This window comes from Hirundo rustica, chromosome 1, assembly GCF_015227805.2.
Source record: "Hirundo rustica isolate bHirRus1 chromosome 1, bHirRus1.pri.v3, whole genome shotgun sequence".
Classification (NCBI taxonomy): domain Eukaryota; kingdom Metazoa; phylum Chordata; class Aves; order Passeriformes; family Hirundinidae; genus Hirundo; species Hirundo rustica.
In genome coordinates, this window is record NC_053450.1 from 119,089,383 (window position 1) to 119,111,611 (window position 22,229).

Consider the following 22,229-nt stretch of genomic DNA (forward strand, 5'->3'; position numbering starts at 1 on the left):
TGCTGGAACTTCATGGATCATGGCACTGACAAGTATTGTTGGCGACTTGGACAGCCAGAGCAGATCATAGACACGAGTGGCTGCCTGAGCCTCTTACCTTCCATTTGTAGGAAAGAATTTAGTTTTAATTTAGCATCATTCATTTAAAGTCCTTACCAAACAAATGTTAGAGCAGAGAATAAAATGGTAACATCTGGTAATGTTTGATTAATAACAATTAAGGTCTAGATATTTATCCAAAATTGGTTTTGCTGTTGAAGGGCTATGGAGAATGGCAGGATGTGATTAAACTGAGATGTTTTGCTGGGAAGAAGATAGCTTGCTAAATGTCATCTGAGAATAAAAGTCTGTAAGACCAGAGGGTCTGTTAAACAGCGGTGAAACTTGTTTAGTCTTACCCACACTGCTTTTCTGAAATAATCCATGTCTGTTCTAAAAGGCAAATACAGCGGTTTAGATATACGAGGTGTTGACTCATTTAAAACAAACAGGGAGATCACTCACGTGTCTGATACATGGGGTAGTGCTGACCGGCTTCTCTCACCCACCTCCATGCTGTGTGTGCGTGGGAGCTGCAGTTTTCTCTAGAGGAGCAGCCTCAGGATACAATATTTTAATAGCATGTGGCAACATTTATGAAAGGGGCAGTATTTTTTCTTACAGTAATAAAGACTGAAAGTTTGATCAAACTTTTGACCATGCAAGACCTCATTTCAACCTCAAGATTCAACTCACCTGTCTGAAAGTTAGATTTTCAAAGATTTAACAATCGGTCTAAGGAATGTGCGACCTCTGCGGCTGGGCCTTAATTATTCTTCTAGATCATGACATTTATAAAACAGCCCAATGCCAATTATTTCCTGACTTTCGCCGAGGGGTGTGAGATGTAAGGGGAGTGGGGTGGCGAGTGCTGAGGGCGGTGAAGTGAGGAAGGCTGTGAGGGGAGGAGAGGTGGGCGCTGGGTGCCAGGGGGATGGCGGGACACTGTGAGGGGCCAGGATGGAGGGCGCTGGGTGCCAGGGGGATGGCGGAGCGCTGTGAGGGGCAGGACGGGGGCGCTGGGTGCCAGGGGGATGGCGGAGCGCTGTGAGGGGCAGGACGGGGGCGCTGGGTGCCAGGGGGATGGCGGAGCGCGGTGAGGGGCAGGAAGGGGGCGCTGGGTGCCAGGGGGATGGCGGAGCGCTGTGAGGGGCAGGACGGGGGCGCTGGGTGCCAGGGGGATGGCGGAGCGCTGTGAGGGGCAGGATGGAGGGCGCTGGGTGCCAGGGGGATGGCGGAGCGCTGTGAGGGGCAGGACGGGGGCGCTGGGTGCCAGGGGGATGGCGGAGCGCTGTGAGGGGCAGGACGGGGGTGCTGGGTGCCAGGGGGATGGCGGAGCGCTGCTGTGAGCGCCGGTTCGCACGAGCGCTCCCGGCGTCTCGGCCGCCGTTACCGAGCGAGGAGAGTAAGCGGCGGCCATGGCGGAGCGGCCATCGCCGTGCCCCGAAGAGACGGCCCGGGACCACACTCCGGATCAGCCGAACGTGAGTGCCTTCCCCGAAAAGGTCCCACTGACTCTGCGGTCTGCCCCTCGCTCCCCTCTGTGGCTTTCTGGGGCGGAGTCTCGCCGAGGGAAGGGGCTGGAAGAGCGGCAGCATGTGAGAGGGGAAGGTGCGTCTCCCAGCGAGCCCCATCTCTCCCAGGAATGGGTGTGGATGCCTCCCATCCACATCGAAACGGGGACCACTGAACAGCGTCCCCTGCGTAGTGTCAGATCCCAATTTGACTAATTGTGTGTATTATTACAATGAGTTTCGTTATGCGTTATTTTTTGATTGCATTTTGATTTTTTCAGGCTGGAAAGTTGCCTCCCGCCGGCAACACGGTTGCGAGTTGTCTCAAAGAGGTGTTACGCAGGGTGAGTTGGTTTTGTACAGGCTCCTGGGTTGTTTTCTACATCCCTTCACTTTTGAAACTACCATTTATTTCAATGTTGGTTTCTGTCGCATGGAATTACAGAGACTAGCTGGCTGGCAGGATTCACTTCTGGCAGTTCAGCAGTTCATTTTCATTCCACATGTTTTACAAAAGTAAAACAAACAAACAAACAACAACAACAAAAAAGGCAAGCTTGCTTAGTTGGGACTAAATAGAATTGTTTTAGACAGTTTTTCCATCTGGTAATGGAATTAGAGTAATTATTGGGAATTATTATTACTTCTGATGGAGGTTCTTCTTTACAAGGATGTATGCCAGAATTGTGATTCCCAGTTGTCCTTCCCCATGGTCCTGAAGAGTCAGAGGCTGCTGAGACACTGTAAATAGCAGGTCTCCCTTTAAATGACAACAAAAAGAACTGCAACACTGTGGTTTAAATAATTCCCAAGATTGCTTCATTGATGGTGGAATTGCTGTGAATTAGATTAAAAGTTTCTGAAATTTGTAAGTGTAACATCTAGTTTTCATCAAGAGAACATGTGAAGTTGCTATTATCCAAAAAAAAAAAAAAAAAAAAAAAAAAAAAGGAAAAAAAAAAGAAAAGGGAAGTGTTGAAACTTAGCAATGCTGGTTTGATAAAATTTAGTCTGGGTTATTTTGACCTTATGCTCACAGTATCAGCATCTGCAGGAGCATATGCATGTACTACAGCCCTAAAGCATCCTCATGTTTTGTTCTTATATCTGGAATGACACAAATATCTGCAGTACATTTTCTTTACATTAATATTTTGTGAATGTCTGGTGTAAACTTGTTTTTGCTTTGCCTTACGTATAGCCTGTTACTCCGACCGTTGTTCGAAAGTTTCGAAATACAACAGATCCAGCTCCTGGTGCTAAAATAATATTCTATGGCAGAGCAGATGATCCTGATGTTGCAACTCACTTGACACATGGCATAAAGTCAAGCTCCAAACTCACTGTAAGAATGTGACTCATTTACTCTTGTTTAAGAATGAACCTCTTAAGAGTGTTCCAAATGAAAGCAACTGATTTCCTCATAGTCAGGGATAAAGGTACATAGCTGAGTGATTTATACTGCAGCGTTTCAATAGCTGCTGTGAATTACCTGAATTCTCAGGTCAAATCACAGGACTTATTTAGCATTATTGAAACTGTAAAATATTTGAAGTTCAGTGACTGTTATTAGTGACATAATTTTTGTAGTGACTACTGAATTATTAATTTCATTTCAAGATTTAAGTTAATGAACCTAAAATTTTTGCTGCTTGCTTTTTTTGGGTTTCAGAGATAAAACCAGTTAAGCTTCTCACAAAAGAGCTGTTATCTGAGAATGTGTTTAGTTTGGTGTAATTATTCCGTATGCTTTCTTACCTTTGGCTTGAAACTTGATTTTTTTAGCTAAAAATTGATTATTTGGATATGTCAGACTATTTTGTGTATATTCTTTAGAAATTATCTTTGTAATCTGTGACCAAACAACTGAAGAGATCATCGGTAGTTTCATCCCACAGTTAGTGTTCCTATCTCTAAAAATGGCAGTAGTGTTAGTAAAGTGTATTTTTATGAGGGAAGTAAGTCCTAGTATTAGAGGATGTTGAGTAGGACATTTAGTAGGCATATCCAAAATGGAAGATGGCCAGGTTTTGGTGTCCTTCCTCAGAAGTTTTTTGTTGAATGGATTGATCTGTACTAGATCTGTACTGGATTAACCTTAACTGTCTGTTGAAGATTTTTCATTATTAATTAAATATTATCTGTGGGAAGGGCTAGAAGCCTAGTCAATTTACTAAGCATGGGTTTGGATAAATTGTATTTGCTACTACTTTTTTCAATATCTCTTTATATAATTTTCAATGAGAGTCTAATAATAAATCTTCTCTAGAATCCCCATTACTTCAGTGGATAGCCTGAAAATTCAATTCACTTTAGTTTTGGTAACATTATAATTTGACTATAGTTTCTAATATGTGCTAAGTAAAGAAAGACTTCAGTCACAAAATGCATATATTAACAAAAACTAACATAAAATAAAAATATCTCACAGTAAGTATTTCATTTGACTGGAAATTTTGCATAGCATTGGTTATTAGTGGTCTTCTCTCAAGATACAATTTTGGTTTGCAAGTCAGTGGATAAAATTGTGTCAGTGTAAGCATGGAAGGTCTCATTAGAACACTTATGAGCAAACTTTTTTTTGTGTGGGTAGTCATATAATGTGTGAATGATAAAAGTTTGTTAGTTTTCCTGCCTCTGGTGTTGTTTGTGTTGTCTTCAGGTAGCTTCATTGATAAGTCCAGTTGTTAAAAGTGAATTTCAAGAAAAGATGCAAGACATGAAAGAAGCTATTTACTCCAGCAATCGTGAAGCACCTTTGGGTAGATCACATGATCAATCTTCTAAGTTACCTGAGGGCTTGGATATAATTAATACTACATTTGGAATAAAAGTCTTCAAAGGTAGGAAAATGTGCCAATAAAACATATTTCCTGTAAATAGAAGATAATCTGCAATTTAGTATCTAGCACATGCTCTATGCTTCCAACCACTCGATTTTAAAAGAGTTATATAACAGTTACTGAAAGGCCTAAATTTTTTTCAGTTACACTGAAGAAACAAGCAACTGAGAACATATGGTAATTAGCAGGGCTTTTGGCTCTCTTCCTGATCTGTCTTTATAGATTTCCTGTGAGGACTGTTTAGGTAGCTGTCAACTAACCTTCCTTTTCCCAACAACTCTAATAGGTCTCATGGAAGAAACTTCATTGACAAGTGTATCTTTCCTCCATAGACTGGGGGAAATCACATCTGTGTTGTTTAGCTTTCTTGCAAAAGTTCTGTTCATCTGGGTTTCTGTTTCATCTGTGATTCTCTCCCTAGTCCCATTCCATTATGTTATTACATTGAATATAGATTGACTAGAAATGTGGTAAGAAGTACCATCCTTCCACAGCATTAGCAACTTCTCGAACAAGATATTATTTACAATTAAGAACGAACCGAACAAGACATCCACCCCCTTAGCTCCCCCAACCACACGTTCTTTATTTGTTTCCAGATATAACAGCTGGAGAGGTTGTAAATCCACCAAAAACCTTTGAGGAAGTGGAAAAAGAAGCGAGAGAAGGACACGATTTGTACGTTCTGTCACATGAGGATTATTATGTGGGTAAGTTAAAAGGCTGATAATGTGTGTTCAGTGCATACTGTATGCTATTTTTTAAGATGTAAACTATTAATTTTAACCACTGTATTAATTAAATATAAATTATTAGAAAGAATTATGTAGAAAAAATGCAACTTAGACAGCATGATCTCAATTTCTAGAACTGTCAATCACTTCAGGATGGGCATTAAAACAGTACAAGAACTTCATGGAGTTGGAAGCCTGATTTCTTTTGGGTGCTGTTTGAAAAGCAAAATATTTCCAGGAAACTAGAAACTCACAGATACCCTGGTTGCTTATTGAGTTTGGCATTGTCTATGCCACTGAAAGCAATCTCAGATTGGAAGTCACAGACTGTGAGCCCAACCCATTCCAGTACTTTCTCCTCTAGTTCCTCTCTTTCATCAGTATCCAAACAGAATTTTTGGATATTTCAGAGCAGACAGACTGTACTTTCCAGTACTTTCTCTAGTTCCTCTCTTTCATCAGTATCCAAACAGAATTTTTGGATATTTCAGAGCAGACAGACTTTCGGATGAGGAGCTTAGCATTAAGCTCTGGTTGTGAAGGATTTCAGGCTGCTGAGTGGCTCTCTGGAATGCAGGTTCCTCAGCTTACAGCATCCTCTCTGGGGGTCTGTGGGCTGTGCCTGCACTGCTTCATCCCCTGGGTGCTGTACCTGTGTGATATGGTCTGCTCGGGGATGTTTACCCTTTATTCCACAGTTCTGCACAGGAGCAGGGTAACAAATAGCACTCTTAAATGCAGTGCATTGATTTTTTTTTTTTGCAACCACTTCTATTTTTCCCAGTTCCATGACTTTCATTTAGGCTGAAAATGTAAATTTTATGTGCAGACTGTTATATAGATGTGAAATTATAGTACTTTGTTGTCTCATTGAGGAAATTTTACTGTAAATAGTATTGGTGTAAATTGGCCAAATCTGTAACTTTATCCCCCCTCTTCTCGGCCTTTCTTGGGTGCTTTAGTAGAATTATTCAATAACTCTTTCTGTCTCTTTTGTAACTTCCATCAACCAGATCATGGAGAGGCCAAGTCAGAAACAGACTGACAGAAGAAAGGTCGACTATGTTACTCAGCAATAGCATAAGAATTCCATGCTGCCATAGAGCCATATGGAGCCCTAATTAGAAAACATGCAGTGAATAATATTTTTGAAAGTTCTAATTATCATTCTTTTTAAAAGGTGATTGAAAAGGCCTTGGAGAAAAAGAATGACAGGTTTTTGTGTGACAAAAAGACATAGGAAGAGTATATCTGAAAATGCAGCATGTCAAAAATTTTTTTTGCATTTTTTAAAAACGATAAATCAAATGGTACATATTTCTGCTCAGGTATGGATATTATAAAGCTTTTTTTTTTTTTTGCCTGACCCTCACTACTTAGGCTACATGGTTTCATTTATTCTGTTGGGCTTGTCTTTAATCAGACATAAAAGAACATCTAACTGAAGCAGGTTTTGCTTTTTATTTTGCCTATTATCTTCACTTTTGACAATGAGATTGTTCCTAACTACTCAATACAGGGGGAATGCAAATTATTTTTCATTAACTGAACAGGTGTTCGTTATTTGCCTTTGTTTCTTCATTGTTTTGTCTTGAGAATGGAGATACTGGGTACATTTTTCTTCCTTGGGTGTTTTACACAGGTTGAAATGCCTGCTTTTTCTGCAGGGGAACCAGTCAATAGGAAGTATAACTCACACTTCGACAAGTCTTTTGTTTATGGGATGGAAACCCCTCACTATGAAGATGGGCGAAATACAGCCAAGACCTTAAATTGGGTCTTGGACCTGGATTCGTAAGTTGCAATGAGTTAACTAGTTAATTAATGGGATGGATTATCAGGAAGAGTGGGTCTTCATATTTGAAGAAAATTATACATCTCACAATCCTATCTTTAGCTGTATTGAACTGAATAGAAGATGATTTTCAGAACAGTTTATCCAAATAACTTTTACCATGTAACAGCACTTAGCATGTCTTAAGCATTACGTGAAGCTCTTCGATTTTAAGTAGCAAGATATTTTAATTACTAAGTTGAGAGGAGTTGCTGTTTTATTTAATATATAGTAATATTTTAAAATATTATTGAAAAACTCTTGACTATTTTTAAATAAAATATGTGCAGGAGTTATTTTTATAATTTGTAGGAAGAGAGCACCACACCTTGTGTCAAAACGAAGTGATGATTTCAAGGAAAAATACCAGCCTCTGGTTGGAAAAGTTTTTGATCCGTAAGTAAGCAAAGATACCTTCTGTTATGAATAGATCTAGCGCAAAATTCACTCACTTTTGCCATTTCTTCAATATCTTTTTTTATGTCTTGGATAAAAAATATAACTGTGCTTAATGCTTCCAGTGCAGCACTCATTTAACAGAAAACTACCTTCTACCTGGTCTAATTAGGCTGATAAGTACACAAGTTACTAATAAGGGCTGTATTTTGTCCATGTAGTGAAGTGAGGTCTTACTGTTTAAGTGGTCTGTGTCTGACAAGCACTCTTCAAGACATTTTTCCCACTGTATTTTGCAATTAGGAAGGTTTGAAAGGACTAAAACATCTTGCCCAGTGCTTTGGGATTTGACCATTTTGCTTACTCTGACACTAGTTTTGGTCTTCATTACATCATCTGTAATCTCTCTTTATTACTTCCTTGTAAAAGGACATGGAACTAAATTGTGTTATTACCTAGCAGCATTTACTAATCTCTGTTGAATCATTAAAATGACTGACATTTATGAAGCAATCTGGGACAGTTTTGTAATTTTACAGAAGAGCACTTTAGAAGCACCACGGAAGTCATAAGGTACAGTGGGGTTGGGATCCAGATGTGCTGCAAATCTAGGGCTCCTGTATGTATCCAAAGGCTGTCTTGGCAGATGCTCTAGATTTCGGTAAAAATATGTCTGAAGGCTTACTAACAACATTATTGACTTTGGTAGAAAAAGTTAATTTTAAACTCAAGATCCCAGGCTTAAGTTGATCTGGAGAAGTGTTCTCATAGGTACATGTGAGGAGTGAGTCAGTTTCTTCTCTCCCCCTCACTGTGTCCCAGCTTACTGTGAGATAGACCTGGAGCAAGAGCAACATGAATCAGTGGGATTAGTCAGGGATGGCTTGCAGTGCAGGCTGAAACCCACCACTAATATTACAAGACAGATACAGGCTAACTTAATCTTATTTAGTGAATTTTACACCCTGTGTGTGATATGAAAACGATAAAAGAAAAATATACATAGTTGTTTTTAGATTGTGGTGTTTCCATTTCTGTGTGTGGGTTTCTGTTTGTTTGTTTTGTGCTTTAGAACAAAGCAGTTATGGGGATTATTGAGTCAGGTAAGTGTTTTAATTATTTAATTATTAAAAATAAAATGACCATTGCATCTTTTTAAAATTAAAAAATAAAACAGTTCTTTAATGTCACAAGCCAAATCTTCAATTTTTGGTAAATAAAACTGAGCCAAGTTTTTCACATGGATATGGGCTTGGTTGCTGGTTTTGGTAGATACAAAATTGCATGTAGAAAATCAGAGATGCAGAAAATCAGAAAATCAATTTTCCACTTTAGCCAGAAGTAGTTTATTTCAGACATTTCAGTGGGAGATTTTATCTAAATATTCCTATTATTTGACTACAAGGCCTTTTCCCACATATTTCTATCATTTTCTTTGGAAAATGGCATAGATTATTTATTTTTCCTTTTAATGAGCATAAATGTTCAAAAAGTTAACATTTACATTTGGCTGTGTTACATTAGAAACAGTGAATGTTCTAGTCAGCTTTGTAAAGGGATGCTTTTCTGGAATGGTAATGCTGAAACAATGTCCTGATAAACAAATTTCAGGTGAATGATGAGTATCATCCCTCTTTTTTTTTTTTTTTTTTTTTTTTTTTTAATAGTAGCTGAGGTTTTGCTTTGGCTACTACTAATAAACTGTTAGACAATTAACAAAAAAAATGTCCTTATTGACAGTATAGCAGAAACTATGAATGTTCCCCCAGGCCATACGTTTGGATTGGTGATCCCTCCAGATGAATATGGTAAGTTCAAGGGCAGAATAAAATCTTACCTTGCTGATGAAACTCTGCTGAAGTAATAACTGTTGGTTGTATATAGTTTTCCTAAAATTTTAAGAGGCAAGGTACAAAAATTTATTGGCAGTAAAATTTTTAAATGAAAATTTGAGTGATTGAAGTTGCTAGAGGGAAAAAAAGTAAATGTCAAAAATAAAGAAGCTTTAGGTTTGGGATTATCACGCTGGCATTTTTTTATTATTATTATTTTTTAAAGCCTTTGTGTCTGAATGCAACAAAATGGGAAATGGCAGAAAGCCCTTATTGACATCAAAGTGGCAAATAAAAATGGTTATTTCAATCAATCATGCATCTTCCCTCTCAAAAATTTCTCAAGCACTTCTCTAAAAAGAGTAAAAATAGCAAGCAATAAATAGGAGTAATAAGTTTTTGAAGGTTTCAAGGAGATAGAAAGCAGAGTAAAAATTAAAAAAATAATAATTTTCATTATGACAAAGTTTTGAAAGCTTGTCAACTCAAATAGTCAGTGTTGGGCTTGATGAGGTTTTAACATTATGTTTAATAAATAGGGAATACAGTCAATAATTGGGAAGCAAAAAGAATGAAGTGGATCAAAGTCATCCAGTTTATCTGGGCCAGAGAAAGCCTGTTCTAAGAATACATAAGCTTTTGCACGTTTTACCACATAGTATAATAAAGTTCATGCTATAAGGAAGAGCAGAAGGAACTGAACAAAAGAATTCATAATTTACAAGTAGAAAATAATGCCTGTACGCTGCTGTTAGAGTGGGATTAGGTGAGCTACTCATGTTTGTTACTGAACTCTAAATTAACTTCTTGCACTCTTGAAAGTGTCTTGCCATCTTGGGAATTTGGATGAAGATTGTAGTCAGTGTGCTGAAGTGTTTAAAAATGCTAATAAATTTAGGGTACATAGAAAATGGCAGCAGTAACACAAAAATAGTGCATTGTCTTTCTAGAAACCAATGATATGTGATTATCCAAAATACTAAATTGGCTCTCATAAGTATCTGGAATGTAACAGACTGGAAGTGATAGTTTAATAATATATGTTCTTTTTGCTCAATTATATGGACATTGAGTGACAACTACTGCTTTTAGAAGCTTTTGGAAGCAGTGGATAGATTTGTGAAGCTACATTATAATGTTCCAAAACTTTGATATTAAGTCTATATGAGTAGAGAAATAATGATATGGACCATTTAATCTTGTGAAATGGCTGCATCAGCTGTTCAGCAGTGCTGAAAATCAGCATCTTGAAACTGAAATTCTCCTTTTCCTTATGAACGCAGGCTCTTGTTTTGTTTTGTTTTGTTTTAAATAAATGTCTATTTACTATATATGCACAACTAATTGAGGAATTGTTCATTTTTATGGACGTTCATGATCTTCTTCACGTCCGGGTTCCATGTGAGTTCCTCTGTGGGAAGGACAGAGAAAGAGTTATCTTGATTGCAGTGCGGCAGAGTCTGAAGAAAGCTAACTATGAGAATTTTGATGTGCTATTAGAAGCATTAAAACATTTTGATAAGGTTGGTGCTCTGAAAAGGTATAAATGTAAAGGAATGTGTGACATTAGTGCTCCTGTGCTGTAGAGATGCACACATGGAGCAAGCATAGCAAGGTAAATATGGATGAAGACTATAACTGTGAAGATAACGTCATAGTTACTGTTATGTTTCATCTACTGAAATGGATGCTATGGAGTTAGACAAAATAGTATTTGAAGCTTTTCATAGTATTATTTGGAATATCCAGGTTAGAGGGAGCAAGGGTCACAAAGGCAGGAGTAATCTTAGCAATTTTTGGACTTCAAAATCTGGCATCTCTTTGTAAAGGGAAAACAGTGGAAGGGATTATATTCATATTTTCTTCTGAGCTTACTTTTTGACTGAGCTTACTTTTTGACTGAGCATCAGAATTTCAGATATTTTCTTTTTTCCTCTCTGGAAAAAAAAAAAAGTAATTGGCATTTCATATGTAACACTAATTGTAATGTATACAGAATGAATGATGTCTTACTTTTAAATGCATCTTGGCTTTTTCTCAACATTTCTGATTAGATTGTTATCTTGTCACAATAGCCTGTCACACCTTTACTCTCAGTTCACTGTATTATTTAAGTTGAAAATTACTTTTTGACACTTTTCTATTTAGATTTCTAAATTCTAAAATACTTAGGGTTTATTTTTGTACTCAGCAATATTACTTTTCTTGAAATGGTGTGTCTGGTGCTATTTATATCTATCTATCTATCTATCTGTATAAACATGTGTATGTGTTTCTTTTGGTGAAGTTACTTTATGATGGCTGTTAGAGAATCATAGGATATAACAATGTTTTATTTTCTTTGTAATAGAATGGTGATGGAGTCATACACAAGGACAACCTACAAAGGATCTTTTTTCAGCTGAATGTGAATCTCGATGATGAGCTCCTGGATTCCTTATTTGACTGCTGTGATTTGGATAAGGATGGTCTGATTAATTACCGGGACTTTGCAAACTTTCTGAACTGGAAAGATAAAATAGGGGTTAAAGAGTTTGAAGAAAAAATAATTAGAAAAGGTAGATGCCTTAATACTGGGAAATTGTGGGGGTGATCTTGTTCTTAGAATAGCTGTTGAAAGGACATTGCTCTTATAAACTAGGTGCTCCTTTAGAAGGGTAGGAATTAGAGGGTGATTTAACTACTAGCAGAGTCTCTGGTGCAGATGTGTTTCAGAATCCTGGAGTTCTATGTTGCACGCTGAGATTGTCACTGGGAAGTTTCCATAATAATACAGATCAACAGAAAGTAAAAGACCTCCTAGATGCATTATTAGAAATTTAGATGAATTATGTTACCTGCTTTACAGTTCTTCAAGGAAAGTTTTTTCCTCTTAGTCTGCAATGTGTTGATAATATGTCTTGGCTGTACCATAACTTTTGTATATAGGGAAAAAATTAGAGGCCTATCTTCCCAAAGACACAAAGAAGGAGGATGAACCACTGCCGAAACAGGAAGATCTTGAGTTAAAAGAACCAGGAAGCTCAGAAAAGATGCCAAAACCACTTGCAAGATCAACAGACCGTGTATATACAAATTATAGAACAACATCTTCTCAGTATAATGCTGTAGTAGGTGGTATCCCAACATCCTGTAAGTACAGTGGACTCTGCTGCTCACTTCTGAGCATTATTTAAGACAACATCAGGAGCAAAGTTAGAAAGTATTGCTACAGGTTATACTAATGTAAAATAGAAAATTATTTTATCAGAGCTAAGTTCTTTTAAGATTGGGACTTGGAAATTGGAAGGAATAGTCTATTCAAAACATTGAAATTAGTCTAGACGTCTTTGAGAAATTATGCTAGTAATTTGGGGAGAACCATATCTCCTTGGAATCACCTAAAATACTTTCAGCTGGGAATACGAAGTAAATAAATACTAGTATATTACTGCAAGATTCCTTATTTTCACTTCAATATGTAGCTGAAGCCAGGATTTCTAAAAATGTAAAAAAATATATGAGGAAGAAAATTATGTAACTTGTTTTTGAACAAGCATGTCAAGCATCACATTTCTGCTTGTTTCATGCAAAATGTTTTGTCTTCCCTGGCACTATTTATCCATGCTGCCTGTTGATTGGTTTTCACAGGTTATCCATTGTGTGGTGTTCCAACTATTCGTTCAGATATTCCTGCTCCTCGAATTCGCCGCCTTGCTGACATCGCTAATTATGGTGACCAGGGCAATAGTTTTGCAATATTGTTCCCTTCTGTCTTCAGTCAAAAGGGAGTGTATGAAAAAGATCTTTTAAAAAAGAGACCAAAGGCGGAGGTATAGTGAATTTCTTCAGAATATTCTTCCAAGATAATTGTTCTGCTAGCCATGTGGGAGTGGGAAGTCATATTGTCAAGTAAACAGGTTGTGAAATTCATAGTGCAACATTACCATCTTGCTTTACATCCATTCAGCTATCTAAAAAATATGTACTCTTCACGTTCTAAATTATTTGTAAGGATGATAGATATTAATTTTATTGAGATCCAACCTATTCAAATTTCTGAGCAAGGTCTCAAGCAACATGGATTAATAGTAAAGTTAGCCCTGCTTTGATAATGTCATTGGATGAATGATCTCCAGTGATCTCTTCCAGTCTAATTTATTCTATGATTCCATTAAATGTCTTAAAAATTCCCCCAAGAAGATTTTTACAGGTGTATAAAAATAATTTCTATCACTGAGGGGTTTTTAGTGGAAAATTTTACCAAGAGCATCTCTCCTCAGACAAACTTGGCAGATTTTGCTAATGACAAATCCAGCAAACCACAAAAGTACCTTTAAAGTGCTCTGCTGAGTCACAGTTGTGGGCTCAGATCTACAAAGGATCTGTACAGTGATGGAGAACATTGGGAGTCAAACAGCAATGCTGTGCTATCATAATTCTGAAGATGAAGATGGGACATGAGACTCTAGGGATTTACTTGGGGACTCCGTGATTTTTCTGATGTATCTGCCACCTCTTACCACCCTGTTTTCTCACAGACTAGAGTTTCTCTCACATACATAATAAAACAACTTTGCTGCTTCTTCTTCAGTATTGTTTACCACTTTGTTTTTACATTTGTATACAATTTGTAGTGAAAAAATATTGAGAGAACTTCGTTACCTGAAATACAATTTATTAGACAATTGTAATGAAATGTGAAATTCCAGTCTAAAATGAGAAAAGAACCCGTGGCAACTTCCTCTCTACTGCTCATTATATTAAATATTCAGGAGTTATGTTTGAAAGTGGATCTGGAACTCAAATATATATTTTACAGAAAATAGTATTGCTAGTTAGTGACTGGAGGTAAAAGGTGTGGTGTCATGCTCATCAAATGCCTTGTCAGAATGTTGTGTATGTGAGCATTTACCACTTTATAATCTAGCTCTGAAAGCAGGAAATGTGTGCATGCAGGAAATAGCTAAGAGTGAATGGAATTCATGCTTCATTGAGAAACCACTGACATCTGCCAATTACATCTGTCAGGCACTAGATAGAACTGTTCTTTGAAGTTATAACATGTCCTGAGATGTCATACTCTGTTGTAGACTATACTAGCTATAAAGAATTCTGTGCAGAACCACATCTGGGTCTATTAAAATACCCTATGTTAATGAAATGGGCTGCTTGAGAATTTTATGATTATTGTTTTGATATGTATAATTAATGTTTCCAAAAATTTAATGGTTAATGAAATTATTATATGATTATATTATTATTAGATGAAAGCCCAGTGTAATTTAATACAGTTTTTGTATAGTGTGGTAGAAATGAATGCAAATTCTGACTATAAAATAGTTTTGTGAGGTGACTCATCTTGTTGCAAAAGAATAAAATAGTTCTTGGGCTTCCTGTTTTCTTCACTAAAATTCTCTCCAGTGTATTAAAGAGAATAGAAGTTATGTAACTGAGGAATAGTGTGTAATTTGTACGCAGCATGATCTTGCTGATCATAAGTGAGTTTTATCCTGTTCGCACACAATAGTCTGTGGTTTGGTCAGTGATGATTTTACAGCAGTTGATGAGTCAGGACAGAGCTCTCTCTTAACATGGTGAAGCCAAATTGTGAGAGCATGCAGTCCTTTATTTGCCCTGCAACGGTGTCCTGTGAAGGAATGTTGCTTTTAGTTTAATTTCTACATTTCACTAGCTTGTTGAAAACACTGGATCAAATCTGGTTTGTTTTACTCATGGGTAATATGATTGATTTAACTGAAACATTCAACACCTATGCTTAAAGAAACAAAATTCAGTCCCTTTTTTCCTCCTGCAATTTCAGCTTGCACAAACTCACAGATTTATTGGCTAATATGAAGCTGAAGGTGTGCTGTACTGGGGATCAGGCCTATATTTATACAAAAGACACTTTTAGAGAAAGATGATCAACAAGGTTGATTTGACTGTGTTAATGGTCTAACTTTATCAAAGCCTGCATAAGGTCACCATAGCATAAATATAACCCTCATGTACACACACATATATGATACAATTGAAGAAGCCAAATGGTTGCTGATACTAATAGAAACACAGGGCACATCAATATTCTTCTAAAGTTACCTTCCTCTAATGAGTCATCAGGTCAGTGTAATGAGGCATGCAACAGGAAGCACCCAGGTGAGAAAATATGGAAAAAATACATTCTTGGTATCTTGGTGTAAAATTATAGCAAGGCTCAAAGTTGATGTGAACTATTTCATTTTAGTCACTTCACCCACTTACTATAACAGCTGATGACCTTGTGTATAGTACTCTTGCTGTGAAATGCAGATAATAGCGTAACCTGATTTATGTTGGTAACTACAGACAACAAAAATGGAGTGGATAAACAGGACTTTACTTAGGGCTTTTAAAAAGCATTTACTTTTCCCTGAGTCTTCTGTATTTGATTTTTTCCTGGTGTTGAAGTAGTGCATCAACATTACTGTATTAATTACAGACAATTTTGTGCAGCTCTCATTGCAATAAGATTCAGATTTACTTAAATAGGAACTTTTATCATTAAGGATGCAGGATGTGGTCTGTAGTTTTAATTTAGGAGTGGAAAAATATTATTTGGCAAATAGAGATTGCTACATATGTAAAAGCCAGACTGTATAGTTTAACAAAATGCTGACTAGAATTGCATGAATTGTATTATTTTGTATTATTTTTGTAGATTAAACAAGTTCTCCACAATATGGGCATGAATGTTGCAGATGAAAGGTTTGAAGAAATATGGAAGCAAGTTTGTACAAAACATGAGATAAAAGAGCTTTGTGATTGTGAAGAAAGTATGTGGAATATACTGAATAAGATACATGAATCACACATAAAATTCTAGTCTCTGATTCTAGTCTTCAGGCACTGCTTTTATTTAATTTCAGTCATAATTCTGATATTGAATAAATAATAAACAATAAATATTTGTATGTGTATTGTCTTTCTGAGTAGTGGGTTCACCACGTATATATGAATCATTGCTGTTGGTAGGAACTGGTATCTGTGCTTGTAATTGTAATACAAATATTTATCTTATATTCCATTTTGCACTTTTTAATTTTTTTTTCTCTTATAAATGGAAAGACACTTTTGAGCGCAGTAAAGATAAATGTTTCACATATTCAAGGCATCTCAAAGATTATTATCATGTGGCATTTTCCCTTTGTTTTCATGTTCCATAATTATTGTCTACAGAGATCTGGTTGTGGCAAAGTATTTGAGGTGTTTGAAAGTTCACGAGAAAGTGCTTTACAGTAAAATAGTAAGGAAGGTACACAGCAATAGGTGTGGGATCGAAAGTGTGTCATGAAATAGACTCCATAAAAACCATTGGGTTAAGAAGTGCCAGAAATTAATGTCCTGTTGTGTGGCAGAGGGCTCCTATTCTTTATGCAAGCTTATGACTATTACTTAATAGTATTCAGCTTTCACAATGAAGAAAAAAGAATGGATACTGAGACATGGTTATGGAATAAACATTACATAAAAGTGCAGGCTGAGTAGTCTGAAAAGTTTGTGAGGGCTTTCAGAGCCAACTGTTCATCTGTGACCAATGTGGCTTCTTGGGAAGAGGGAGAGTCATTAATGGAAAACACTTAACGATTATTATGCAAATCTCAATGTATATATATATAAACCCCAATAAGAATAAACAATCGAAAGCAAATAGTACTAAAACCTGCAGCTATGAGTTGGAATGTTCACTCTTCTACTACATTACCGAACTTCGGTATAAATTAGATGGAAATTGTTTGCTATTAACAGTGATAAATATTACTTCTAGACTTTCAAATTCAAAATAAAGATCCTTGCTCAATGTAATCTTAACATACAGGATTTCAAGAAGGATGTTACTTTGTCACCTATTGGTGCTCTAAATACCTTAAGATTTGGAGAGAATGTTGTCAGCCAAAAGCATTACTGAATTTTACAATGAAAGTAAAGGTTCTCTTATGTTAAATACTAAGAAATGCAAATGTAGTGCAAGCTTAAAATTTTACTATAACAGTCTACTCTCATGTTTGTTAAGATTCCTCTTTTGCCTGTGTTCTAGGAGCTGGTCACTTACATGTAACTAGCTTGTTACATGAAATCTGCAAGCCAGACCCTTTTGTGCATTATTTTTTGTAGCATTAACAGTAGCTGTCTTGCAGCAAGTAGAAAGAATTTGCTTTCTGGTATCTCCAAGGAGCAGGTGGTGGAAATTCTGCTTGATGAAGCCAACTTCTTTCCTGCTGTGAATGAATGTTCTGCACTGTTGCTGCCTTGCCTCCTCATCCTTCTGGAACTCTGCATGCACTCAGAAGTATGCAGGAAGCAGACTGACTGGCCCAAGTGGAATCATGACAGAAAGATAAATGTACAGCTGATTACAATTGAATTTATTATGCCAGAATATTACCACCTTCAGTGAAATCCTCTAAAGCTTCTTACCTGCTCATTATGTGGGAGGGAAAAATCCTTTACCTTTGTTGCAGCAAACTTTCAAAAGCATTGGAGAGAATTACTTTAGAAAAAACTAAATATTTTTCCTCTTCAATAGAAGACTTTAGATGAAATATTCAAGCTCACTTCAGGGGAAAATAAAAATTACTGTGTCTGTGTATGTGTGTGTATATATGTATGTGTATATATATGAGGCTTTTTGTGTTTGTTCAGCAGCTTGAAATCCTGTGAACCCTATTTTATTCTAATCTACCATAAAGATACTCACTTGCACTCCTCTACTTTCTGTAGAATATTTTCCTTTGTCAATGAAATGGAATTAATGTTGTTCTGGGTCAGTCTGCTAAATAAGTTCTGAATAAAGAAGACTGAAAAATCTAGTGTTTCTGGTTTAGCATTTTATGAGTGTATTTGTAACCACAGACAAAAGATTTTCTTTCAGGTTTGGGTGTGAAATTACCCCTCTGAAGCTTTAAAAGATAAATTACTAAAAAGAGCTGTAAATTCTGCTCGTAGGTGCTTATTTTTTGTCTCAATACTCAGTAGGAAGCCCCTGAAAGATTTAATCACTGTGACACAGCGACTTCTCAGGAGTTCCCCAATTCTTTTGCTTCCTTTTGTTAGATGTTTAGTGTACACAGAGTCTTGGTGCAGATTTTTTTGTTTCATGTCTGTTTGACAATATGTGAATGCAATGACATGTTTTTCAGCTTTAAAACTGCAAGTTGAGTTCTGTAATTTTTACGGTTCCCTCGATATATTCCAAATGACAGAAAATATAAGATTTGTTTTCTTCTATATTTCAGTGTGATTCTAGGTATGGAGCTGGTGTAACCAGGACAGCACACTACCTTACGCTAACCCAGGAGTTGTATCCAAGATAAAATTTTTGGGAAGAGATATGAAAACAACTCAAAACCCATGCATTCTAAGAGTAAATGTATAAAGTTAGTGCTTGAGGCAATTTTTTCTGTTAACAGTTGTATTAAAAAAAATCACATGTTGACTGAGATGGTGGACAAAACTAATAAACAGCGAATTGTAGCAAAGGTAAATATTTTGTTAAAAATCCATGAGTTCTATACATTTTGTGTCAAAATTTCTTAATGAAATTTTCATGAAAATAGGCACTGGATAAAAGGCACAGCACATTCAGATACTTGTGCATTATTTCTCCATTAATCTCCGTTTCACTGTGATGAGTATTCCAAAGAATAATGTATTTAATAATGATGCATTTTTAATTGGTTCTGTCAAATGAACAAAGTTCATTTTAGGGCAGATGTATTGGTTTCCAGGAACAGAGCAGGGAGTTCTTCCTATGTACAGATAGAGGCCAGTGGTTGCTACTCCCCAAAAGCCATGACAGAGAAACTGACTTTCAATACCTAAAGACACCTATAAAATATAAGGTTGAAGATTTGAATGTGCAAAATTTTATTCTGTTATTATTACTGTTGTTATTTCAGTTCTCTAATGAAAACAAACACAAAAAAACAAACAAAAAACAACAACCAACCAACCAAACAAAAAAAACAACAAAGCCCCCACATCTGTGCAATGGCTTTTGTTTGAGATGCTGGAAGATCCAGCCCACTGTCTTCTGTAGGAATGTATGTACAAATAAAAGTAGGCCTTTCCTCGATATTATTACTAGATAACATTATTGTATCTGTCTTAAAAAGATTTAGTATTTTTGTTCCATACATCAAGAACTACTGGTTTTCAGTGATTTATCTGATCAAGTCAACTTCCTGGTCCTTGTACTCATTCCTTGAAGTGAATCACCAGTTTTGTTTATTTATTTGATTTGGTTTCTGAACAGCTCAATATAATTATTTGTGTGCTACATAGAATGCTAATAATCTTTTATACTAAGAAGAGTGCTTCAAATGGATGTCTAAGCAGAAAAGGTACTGGGGAAAAGTGCCTAGAAAGTTGATTAAAGTCTTTGTGTTGCCAGTGGATAGGAGCAGGTATGATGTTTTTGGAATGACTTACAGTCTAATTAGTTGATGTTTGCCATTAGGATGCATTTCATTGGACAGGAGTTATTTGCATTTGACTGTCATGGTGCACCATCTGCATGTGTGGCTTCACCTTGCTGGATGGCCAGAGTGCTTTTCTAGCAGCTAGGTATAGGTTCAGGCATGCCAGAGAAACACTAAATGCTACCATGGTTGAGTAGTTCCAATAGGATCTGTATTTCTTTACTACACTTGAATACCCTACTAATTTTGAAGATCCAGCATAGATTATGCAAGCCCGTAGGAAAGATTTCTGAATCTTTGATCAGAACTAATCTTCAAGGGGAAAGGTAGTTAAAACAGTCACCACTATGACAGGGGCTTTGACAGTTTTCCTAAGACAGGTGCTTGCTGATTTCTGCCAGATGTGTGTGGCTTCTCTGAGGCCTGGAGGATGTAGAGAACTTGTGCATCACGGGTCCACATTCTTACTTCCAAATGTGGAAATTTATATTCCTGGAGACACAGGTATGCACAGCAATGTTCTGAGATTATACCCTAAGAGATGAAGTGTTACATTCTGTAATAAAACTAAAGAGTAAATCTACTGTATTTTGCATGTTTTCAAAGCTCACTCCTCATTCCAGAGCCTAGATGTAGATTAAAATGGCAAAACTAAGACTTTATCTGAAAGAAAAGAGGACCTGAGTACCACTGACAGGTTTTAGTCAGGGCTTTTGTGAAGACTTCTTCCTCTAGTACTAAGGATCATATGTTCTGTATCCTAAAAAAAAAAAGAAAAATCCTGTGTGTGGTGTATATTCACTAGATAAGGTTCTACCACACAATCAGATCAAAAGTAGACAGAGAAGCTTAAGAACATGTACTTCTAGAAATAGCTTTCCTATAAGCCTTGACATGTTCTGCAGGTTCTAGAAACTGTCAAGAATTTTTTTGAATCTGAGATTCAAAGGACTGAAGTAAGAGTGAAGGGTTTTCAAATGGTGCCAGTTAATCCCTGGGTAATTTTTTTTTTTTTTTTTTTCTAGTAGTTTTCCACAGATTTTAAAGACAGACGTATATTGCATGTGTTTTTAAAATCCTATATAACTGCTTTATTAAAAGTGTGTTCCCCAGTACATGACAAAATTTAGACCTTTTTGCTTGTGAGTAACATATATAACACGAGAATGTAATCAGTGTCTGCCCAGGGCAGTCCAGGGGTTCTATCAAGCCCAGTGTGCCAACTAACAGTGGTCAAAAATACGTTTATGGAGAAGTAGCCCACCAGAGCAAATGTTTCAATGCTTGTTCCAAGCAGTCTCACAGTGCTCCAACTACTTGAGCCTTAAATGGTTGAAAGGAAGGTAGAACTTTTCTGAGAAGCATTCTTAACATTCAGTGATCTTAAACCCATTTCTTTTCATGAACTTACCCAGTGCGCGCTTGAAATTTTGGGATGCTCTAACTTCGGCAACATCTTTTGTCATGGATTTCCGCAGATTTAGCATTGAAAAGAAAGCCTAGCTCCTTTGCTTATTTCAAACCTCCTTTCTAAAGTCTTAATATGATGTAAGATGTTCAGTCTATTTGAAGAAACAACAAACAAGTCAATTTCCAAATTTTGTCAGTGACACAGACATTTATGGACCTTTGTCACATCCTTCCTAAGTCCTGACTGGGGACTGCTTGCCTTACCTGTTGCCTGCATAGAAATTATTCTGAAGTGTTCTTTTGACAGGTTATCTTTTTCTGAGATGTTTCTGAATCTGCAGCACATTTTCTGAGGTACTGTGAACATGGACTTAAAAGTGGCAGAAGGGAGCTTTCTCTGTGCTGTCAGTCGATTTCCCTCAGTAACAGCATTAGGAATAACTATTGTATTTCAAACATGGAAGCAGGGGCAGTTTGAAAGGTGTGCAATGATTTTTTGAAAGGTGTGCAATAATTTTCCACTGAGTCAGAAGTTATTGCTGAGGGCAACAACCATGTAATATATTGTATGCTTAGTGCGAACACAGTTCCCCATGACCTGCTTTGCTCTTATGTACTGAGTCAAGTGGATTTGATTCCAGGTTGCATGTTGCTTGGAGAACAGAATTCGGTTCACTTTATACACCTGGACAGTTTACAGTGTTTTCTTTCATAAAATGCCTTGGAAGTGTAGGATGAAAGATGAAACTTAAAATTAAATGGCTTTGCTTTAATAACTACTCTGTTGTCCAGTTGCAGTGGGAATGTAGACAAGTGCTATCTTTGTATTTCTTGGTCTGATTTCAGTGGATTTATGTTAATAACAAAATATCATTCATACCATGTTTTGCTCAAAAGACAGTCTTGTTGAAAGCAGGATGGAATGGAACATCCAATGTTAATCGATTCCAGATTTCTGATTGTTCAAATAAGGACTTTTGAAGTCCTTATTTGCACCAAATTTAGAATGGAAAGCATTACAAAGAATTTCTGAGGGAATAAAGAAGCTGGTGATTAATTACCTAATTTGAGCTGGGCTTAAATTGCAGTTAAAATAGTAACATGATGAATAGGGATGTAGTATTGGAGGGATTTTTGTTTGGTTTGGTTTTTTTCCAAGTCTTCTTTTGTCCTATTCTCCAGGTGGGA

The 22,229-nt window shown here is 36.7% G+C and overlaps 1 protein-coding gene across 1 annotated transcript; it reads left to right on the top strand.

The window, feature by feature from the left end:
- Positions 1-1,421: 1,421 nt before the first annotated feature.
- EFHB (EF-hand domain family member B) lies at positions 1,422-16,049 on the top strand. Its single transcript, XM_040069503.1, has 13 exons — positions 1,422-1,523; positions 1,835-1,897; positions 2,755-2,898; positions 4,216-4,396; positions 4,996-5,106; positions 6,798-6,924; positions 7,277-7,360; positions 9,101-9,167; positions 10,560-10,715; positions 11,543-11,750; positions 12,121-12,324; positions 12,823-13,004; positions 15,872-16,049. Exons 1-13 carry the CDS (start codon positions 1,458-1,460, stop codon positions 16,034-16,036), a joined length of 1,758 nt encoding a protein of 585 aa, XP_039925437.1. The 5' UTR covers positions 1,422-1,457; the 3' UTR covers positions 16,037-16,049.
- The last annotated feature ends 6,180 nt before the right edge of the window (positions 16,050-22,229 follow it).